The sequence below is a fragment of the Ptychodera flava genome, chromosome 15 (assembly GCF_041260155.1).
Source record: "Ptychodera flava strain L36383 chromosome 15, AS_Pfla_20210202, whole genome shotgun sequence".
In the NCBI taxonomy this organism is placed as follows: Eukaryota; Metazoa; Hemichordata; class Enteropneusta; family Ptychoderidae; genus Ptychodera; species Ptychodera flava.
Genome location: NC_091942.1, coordinates 1,818,152 through 1,827,594, shown reverse-complemented (window position 1 = coordinate 1,827,594; position 9,443 = coordinate 1,818,152). Strand labels below are relative to the sequence as shown.

The 9,443-nt window shown below is 38.7% G+C and overlaps 1 protein-coding gene across 1 annotated transcript in view; it reads left to right on the top strand.

The window, feature by feature from the left end:
• Positions 1 to 5,382: 5,382 nt before the first annotated feature.
• Positions 5,383 to 9,443, top strand: part of LOC139150834 (uncharacterized) — a 28,320-nt gene continuing 24,259 nt past the window's right edge. Inside the window, exon 1 of the mRNA XM_070723241.1 lies at positions 5,383 to 5,609. Within this exon, the coding sequence (XP_070579342.1) occupies positions 5,385 to 5,609 (225 nt within the window). The 5' untranslated portion in view covers positions 5,383 to 5,384. The remainder of the gene's footprint in view (positions 5,610 to 9,443) is intronic.

Genomic DNA, 9,443 nt, shown 5'->3' with positions numbered 1-9,443 from the left:
TCACTGCAAATGAATGAATTTCGACTCATACTTGTGTGTAGCAGTATATTTCCAATGATAAATTTGGGCATAAATAATCCGGGAAATTGACATGCAAATTTTTAACAACAAGCAACCACAACACATGGTCAAAGGACGGGCGTTGGGACTTCTGTTTAAGGTGACCAGACGGCAAGGTCCAACATTACAGAAGCTGCAGAAACACCAGGAACAATGTGATTTCTCTTTTTTTTCGTTTCTGCCGATGTTGTACAGTACTACGGATGATGATAACACCGATCTAGCTGCAAAATTGTAGCGCGCGGTGAGGCGGTCGGTGATTTTTGGTTTTTGCGACTTCGCTCACCAGCTAACACCCATCTAGTTAAAGGGTTTCTTTCCGCCATTGCATGCTAATAGGGCGATGACACATTAAATATTCGGAGGAGTTGGCCAACTTTAGGAGGGAAGGGTGTAAGATTTCCTCACGCACCCCCATATACAATATAAATGGAAGATGCTATTTGCACCACACCAGGGCATATAAGAAAAGTGCGAATAGCCACTTCCTGTTTTAATGACAATTTGTTTTCAAATATTATATCCATATAGTTTTAGATCTTATGACGTATATCAATTATATTTATAAAGTTTAAAATATTCATTTAATTCAACAGCTGTCTTAAATTTAAAAGTGATTCCCGGCAGGAGAAGGCCTTCAAGGACTCTCCCCAAGTATTTCCCTTTCCCAAAGATGGAAAGAGGATTTTAAAACTCAGATTTGGCCAGGCCCTAGAAAATCTGCACAGAGGCGATACTTATGAATAGGTCTTTAGTAGGGTGAATTACAATGGTAATTATGCAAATAGTTACCATTGAGATTACTTTTCAATTGTATAATGTACACTTCACCTTGTTTTTGGGGGGCAGGTGTAATTGAGTGTATATTTGTGGAGAAAGTGGATATGGAAGAGTCATTGCAGACATGTGTCACAACCTGGATTGTACCGTTTTCTGGTTGTACCACTAGCTGTCACCCCATTGTTGAGTCAGTGTTGTAATACCAGTCAAGCTATTGCCCCTGTTCATTGCACACATTGTTCCAGAGAGCTGTTTTGAGTCAACACTTTTGCCTTCTGTCCACAGTCATCTCAACACATGCACTGCATAGCAGAAAAAGGACTGTAAATTGGATGAACGGACTGTTGTATGCAAATTGTTGTGAGTAACCTGGCATCACCCAGTATACCGAATTGAAGGGTAATAGTGTTGTAAGTCATTTACTCACAGTGATGTAGAATATTTCAATAATTAATGTGAGTGCTATACTTAATATGCAAGTTCATGTGTATGTGTTTTTCTCATTTGACACAATACTCCAGTTTTGTTGACTGTTTCAACAAGCCCATAACATGTATAAATGTGCACGCAGAATGTCTGTGCTGATTAAAATAATGTGAACTTGCTGAATCGTCAACATCACACTTAAAAAACAAATATTAAGCAGTATTGGTAAGGAACAATAACTGTAACGTTTGACAAAATGTTCTTCATTTTTGTTTAGATGATCAAAAATTTTCTCATTCTTCTCTCTAAAGTATGATTAAATAATTGATACTAAGTATTGTCGTTTTAATCATGATTTACTGTGAGAAATCACCTTATATTATTGTTTGAAAAGGCATGCTCAGTGCTTTTGATAAGGGCAGAAAGCATGCAGGTATATGTTTTCTAGGGTTTTCCTATCATGTCACTGAGCCTCCCTACGGTAAATCAATGTATCAGATTAGGAGACAGCTATTTCTGTTACCAAAGTTTCCCAACCATAGCAGAAACACAGTTCAAGGTCAAAAACAAGTACAACTATGATAAAAAGGACAAAAATGACATCTCGAACAACAGCAGAGAGTTACATGTTACAGGCCTGTTGAAACCGTCAACAAAGCTGGAGTATTGTGTCAAATGAGAAAAACATACACATTTTTAGCTCCCATAGCCATATGTATATATGGCAATGGAAGCTATTCTTATAGGCTAGGAAATGTCTGTATGTATGTATGTATGTATGTTCTGTATGTCTGTATGTCTGTACGTCTGTATGTCTGTATGTCTGTATGTCTGTCCGTCAACATCAAAAACTCCAAAACCGCTGTACATTTCATCTTGATATTTGGTGTGTACATGGATGATGGGCTGTAAATGAGATTTTGTTCAAATGAAGTTGTCATTGCCAAAAATATGCAAATTAAGTGAAAAAATGTAAAAACAGTCAAAATTGAAAAAACTCAATAACCACTGAGCAGATTACATGAAAAATTAGCATGTAAGTACTTTGGGCTGACATGAAATGATTGTGCACATCTTGGGTCAGTATCTTGGACTTGCTATTTTTCATGATTTTTTTGTAATTTTCTCCCATTTTTGGTCAAAAATCTCCTGCTCTGAAACCACAAGTCCGATTGATTTGAAACTTGGTATGGAAGTGCATAGAAGTGACCTTTCCCAAATTTGGGCAAATCGTGGTGAAATTTGCATATTTTTAGTTTACACGTCCATAGACTCCCATGTATAAGGCAGATCTCCATAGACTCCCATGTATAAGGCCACGAAAAATAAAAATTTAGTTTCTCATCGTATTCATATTGCAAAAAGGATGCAGTGACACAATTTTTAGTCCCCACGGATGAAGTCCAGTGAGCTTATAGATTGGGTCATGTCCGTCTGTTCGTCCATCCGTGAGTCCATCCGTTCACGCAGATATCTCGGATATTTTGACAAATGTCATGTGACCTTGATGACCTTTGATCTCAAATATACATATTTGTCCATAACTCAGTAACCACAAGTGCTACAGCCTTCATGTATGGTATGATGGAACACCTTATGATCTAGTTGACGCCACATATTGTATCTCATTAATTATGTGCATATCTAATTTTGAGCGAGCCAATAGAGCTAGAGGTCTGATTTTTGGTATATAGGGATAACTTAGCAATACAATTTTTTTGACAAAATGTCACGTGACCTCAGTGACCTTTGACCTCAAATATACATATTTGTCCATAACTCGGTAACCACAAGTGCTACAGCCTTCATGTATGGTATGATGGGACAGCTTATGACGCCACATATTGTACCTCATTAATTATGCACATATCTAATTTTGAGCGAGCCAATAGAGCTAGAGGTCTGATTTTTGGTATATAGGGATAACTTAGCAATACAATTTTTTTGACAAAATGTCACGTGACCTCGGTGACCTTTGACCTCAAATATACATATTTGTCCATAACTCAGTAACCACAAGTGCTACAGCCTTCATGTATGGTATGATGGGACAGCTTATGACGCCACATTTGTACCTCATTAATTATGCACATATCAAATTTTGAGCGAGCCAATAGAGCTAGAGGTCTGATTTTTGGTATATAGGGATAACTTAGCAATACAATTTTTTTGACAAAATGTCATGTGACCTCGGTGACCTTTGACCTCAAATATACATATTTGTCCATAACTCAGTAACCACAAGTGCTACAGCCTTCATGTATGGTATGATGGGACACCTTATGACGCCACATATTGTACCTCATTAATTATGCACATATCTAATTTTGAGCGAGCCAATAGAGCTAGAGGTCTGATTTTTGGTATATAGGGATAACTTAGCAATACAATTTGTTTGACAAAATGTCACGTGACCTCGGTGACCTTTGACCTCAAAATATACGTATTTGTCCATAACTCAGTAACCACAAGTGCTACACCCTTCATGTATGGTATGATGGGACAGCTTATGACGCCACATATTCTACCTCATTAATTATGCACATATCTAATTTTGAGCGAGCCAATAGAGCTAGAAGTCTGATTTTTGGTATATAGGGATAACTTAGCAATACAATTTTTTTGACAAAATGTCACGTGACCTCGGTGACCTTTGACCTCAAATATACATATTTGTCCATAACTCAGTAACCACAAGTGCTACAGCCTTCATGTATGGTATGATGGGACACCTTATGACGCCACATATTGTACCTCATTAATTATGCACATATCAAATTTTGAGCGAGCCAATAGAGCTAGAGGTCTGATTTTTGGTATATAGGGATAACTTAGCAATACAATTTTTTTGACAAAATGTCACGTGACCTCGGTGACCTTTGACCTCAAATATACATATTTGTCCATAACTCAGTAACCACAAGTGCTACAGCCTTCATGTATGGTATGATGGGACACCTTATGACGCCACATATTGTACCTCATTAATTATGCACATATCAAATTTTGAGCGAGCCAATAGAGCTAGAGGTCTGATTTTTGGTATATAGGGATAACTTAGCAGTACAATTTTTTTGACAAAATGTCACGTGACCTCGGTGACCTTTGACCTCAAATATACATATTTGTCCATAACTCAGTAACCACAGTGCTACAGCCTTTATGTATGGTATGATGGGACACCTTATGACGCCACATATTGTACCTTATTAATTATGCACATATCAAATTTTGAGTGAGCCAATAGAGCTAGAGGTCTGATTTTTTGTATATAGGGATAACTTAGCAATACAATTTTTTTGACAAAATGTCACGTGACCTCGGTGACCTTTGACCTCAATATACATATTTGTCCATAACTCAGTAACCACAAGTGCTACACCCTTCATGTATGGTATGATGGGACAGCTTATGACGCCACATATTGTACCTCATTAATTATGCACATATCTAATTTTGAGCGAGCTAATAGAGCTAGAGGTCTGATTTTTGGTGTATAGGGATAACTTAGCAAAATGTCACGTGACCTCGGTGACCTTTGACCTCAAATATACATACACTAAATAGTCCAGGATGGGAGCTACAGTGTCATTGACGCTATTTTTCTCATTATAGGCATGCTTTGTGTGTAGAGACTTGAGTTGTAAGATCATTTGCCACCTTTTGTAGGCTACCGAATATTTCAAACCAAAATTGAAGATTTGAAGGCCCCTGGAAACAGAGAATCTGTAAACATAATTTTCACAGACTAAAGCTTTTATAACATACCAAGCCAAGCAGTTGGAAATGTACACAGTTTGGCTCAATACCACTTTTTACTGACTTGGTAGATAGGCAAGTGATGCTGTCTGACAGGAAGGGTACTGTTTGGCATGATTCACAAAATAGAAGGCTGTTTGCATGATGGATATTTCAAACATATTCAAATGTGATACTACCTGTCAAGAAGACAGTTATTGACTTACAAGTTTGTCACAAATAGTTATGATATGCCCCTTTTGCAGATTATGTTTGCTTAATGTGAAACAGTTGCAGAATAAAAAATATGCCCCGAAAAAGTTTCAATGTGTTGATCTTTAGAACATTAATTCAAATTCATTTAATTCGCAGATTAGAAAATGGACACCAATAAGTCATCTGAAGATAGAAAGTTGCCATGGAAACCCTTAATGGATGGTGATGGGGTTCTCAACATTAGTACTGACAAAGAAATGGCAAGCAGTCCACAATTTGTATCCGTTGGTAGAGGGATGAATTTGAACAGAAAGAAACCATCCATTCAAGACATAAAACTGCCATGTTCTGCTAAGTACCTACTGCTTGATGAAACTCATTATGTGAAGGTGAGTTTAGATTGATAACTGCTCTATCTTCTTTCGCAAGTTCAGAAGGAAAGTGTAGGGTTGAATCTAGAACGCGTTTTCGCGCCATTGACGCTATAATTTCTTCAATGGCCCTAAAAAAAATTACCGAGGCGCCTGATGTGGCGCGTCTCTCAGCTCAGCCACAAAGTTCAGCGACAAATACTGATGTTCAGATTGACGACTTTGCGTTGATAATCGGCATATCGCGATGTTTTGTCTACAAGTAAAATAATTGACAGCTTGACATACAATGTTACAAATACGTAGTTTTTTTCAAGCCTGAGAAAACACCTACATCACTGATTGGCATATCGCGATGTAAAAATAATTATTCTGATTGGTTTTCAGTAAAAGTGTCTGTCAGTCATGATTTTCATCCTCAAACCGCGTGTCAAACGACTCTTATCCGTTAATTCAGTTGTCAATCAAATTAACATGTGCTCCGAAATTTGCGTTCGAGTGAAAGTTCAGGAAAGTTCTACTTCGTTCTAGCTGTCCGATTGTGAGCAAATATGTCACGCATAACGTCGTTTTTCAAACCGATCTTTTCGGGAAACAAGAATTCCACGGAGCCAGAGAACATCGAAATGACCGAGTTCGAAAAATCGGTGGTGAGCGACAATAGTGAATCCCGCCGTGATGCTGAAAGTTCAGATCAAGACACGCACTGTCGCGGCAGTGCAGACGACACTTCAAATATTGATGACGCAGATGGAAATGGCTCGGAACCGCCACCTTCAAAACAGCCAAGAACTGAAACGAGGAAATTTATGCGTCGATGGTTGAACGATTTACCTTGGGTACGCTACTCTGAGGAAGACGGCGGCATGAAATGCCAAGTCTGTATCGATGGCAAGAAATCTAACGCGTTTACGGAAGGTAAAGGATGCTGTAATTTCCGTACCTCGACTCTAACTCGCCACGTTTCCTATGCTGGTCATCAAAATGCACTGACTGAAATGACAATTAATGAGGTCAGTTTTTCAAACCTCTGCTAAAATGGCACGAACAAAATCTCAGGATGGAATTATAACTGGTCTGAGATCAGTCTATTGGATGGCAAAAGAAAATGTCGCTGTGCATAAATATCCTTCGCTCATGAAAATGATCGAACTGCAAGGTTGTGAAAATATCAAATACATTGATGTTGGGAAAAATGCTACCTACTCGTCAAAAGCAACAGCAGATGAGTTCATTGACGCGATTTCCGATGTGATCGTGGAAAATGTTGTTAGTAATGTCCGTGCCAGCCGCTACGTAGCAGTTCTTATCGACGAAAGTACAGACATCTCTGTGTCCAAGAAATTGAATGTGTACGTCCGTGTTGTATCGCCTACTGACTTTCAACCGCGAACTTATTTCTTTGGAAACGTGCTTCTAGAAAGTGGACGCGGTACTGCCGAAAACGTGTACGACAAACTGTGTGCAACTCTAAAAGAAAAGAATATCGGACAAGACAAAGTAATGGCGTTGGGCTCCGACGGAGCGTCTGTAATGACGGGATCCAAAACTGGGGTGAGCGCGAGACTGAAGGCAGCCAATCCGTACCTCGTCAACATACACTGCGTGGCGCATCGGCTGGCCCTCGTTACAAGTCAGGCGGCTGCTGCCGTCGCGTATCTCAACGATGTTTATCAGAAAACTCTGACGGATTTGTACTACTATTTCAGCCGTTCCGCAGTTCGTACGTCCGCATTAAAACGTATACAAGATGTCCTTGATGACCCGACACTCAAAATAAAGGAAGTTCACGCTGTTCGCTGGTTTTCTTTTTATGGTGCATTAGATGCCGTTTACCGTAGCTGGGATGCATTGGTAACCTACGCCTCTGAAACCGGTGATCGCGATCCGACAGCGAAAGGGTTTGGAAAAAAACTGACTAACTATGAATTTATTGCAACAATGCATTTTTTAATGGATGTAATGCCCCCATTAACAGAGCTCAGTCTTGTTTTCCAAAAGCAAGATATTGATATCAGTACCATTCGACCAGCAGTAGATGCAGTTAAACGTCAGTTAGAATTTTTTAAAACTGAAGACGGTCACTATTTGAAGCTCTTCTTGTCCTCATTAAAGAAGAACTCTTCAGACTCGTATGAATTGAATGACCATGTAATCAGTTACTCAAATGCACAGGAAACTAAATTTAGAAAAGTCAGGGCAGATTTCATCACCAATTTAATTCTGCAACTGGATAAAAGATTTCCAACACACTCTACCAATATTATTGATTCATTTGCAGTATTGTCTCTTCGCACTCTGTCATTTGTACCAAAAGATGAGCTGCCAATGTTTGGTTGTGAAAAGTTAGAGCAACTTCTTGATCAATATGATGGTATTGTTGACAGAGATGCCACCAGACAAGAGTGGGCTTTAGTCAAAGAATTGGTCTTACAGCAGCAATATCCAAGGGATAAATTGTCTACTTTATGGGGGTTGATTTTCAAGTTTCATCATGATCTATTTCCAAACTTATTGAAGTTGTGTGAAATTGCTCTGATACTCCCAGTTCAAACAGCAGATTGTGAACGTGGCTTTAGTGTCCAAAACAATATCAAAGTTTCACTGAGAAATAGACTTGGACCAGACACTCTAAATAAACTCATGTTTATAAACATTGAAGGACCTTCTATGGAGTCATTTGACTTCGACAGAGCATTGCATGTTTGGTCTGCCAAAAAAGACCGTAGAATCTTTCACAAAAAGTGAACAATATGAGTAAAACTCGACCAATGCAGTTATGTACTATATGAAAGGACTAACAAGCAAAATGTTCTTAGTATTTCTTTTCGTCTGTTTAACGTTCATACAAGTGTTCACTGTTCAGAATTCAGTGTTTGTAGTCAGTCGTTACAAGTGTCACGTGCTTGTGGCTCTGTGGGATGCTATACCCTTCCTTGACCGGTCACAATAAAGAACAAACATGAAAAATGAACAGAATAAACGTGTAGACTGAGTGGATTGTAATAATATTTTATTGGTATACATTTCTATAATGGCCCCTTAAAATCTGTGATGGCCCCTCATTTTGTTGAAAGGGCCGAAATGGCCCCTGAAAGTAAAATCCTAGATTCAACACTGAAGTGTAGGATAGGCCTTTCAGTTTTGATATGTCAGTACTGGTACGCAGTAGTAGCAGAAATACAGCAGGTTACTCCTTCTAAATACATTTTGTGTTCTTTGATTTTAATGTGAACTTGAAACATAATCATTTTATAATATCTGGTACATTTTTTTTAGCGACGAAGTTACGTAACTGAGGAAGCTTATAGAGTTGGGAGAAGCAAAATTGACGTCATTTCCGTCAACAACTTCCGTAAAACTATTTTGTCACACCACGTGATTAGTGTTATCTAACGATTAGGCCTATAGCATACCATTCACGCTGCACTCTCACTATCAGCGAAAATACCAGATCGAGTTGAATTGACATTATAATTGAACTTAGAGCATACGTGTGAGTGTATTGGCTTACAATAAAATGCGATAGACAATGATGCATTTACGTTAGAACGTCCATGCTCGATCAAATTGTTTTTGTTCTGTCAGCGTAAATTACGAGATTGGTGGATGTTGACGGATATCTTGCGTGCGTTAATTTGGTCCTGACATGCATGTCGTTTCGATCTCCTTTTTACTGTGCAGGGGAGAATGAATTACGTCCCTCATGGGTTTCAAATTCGTCAAAAAAATACGAGCTAGAGGGGCGGACCAAAGAAGTCCATGGAAATCAAGCAGGTTGTTCTTACATGAAGATTGCTGTTTGGTGTGTTGATTTGTAACACACAATGCTAACATGTTTCAACACCAAAG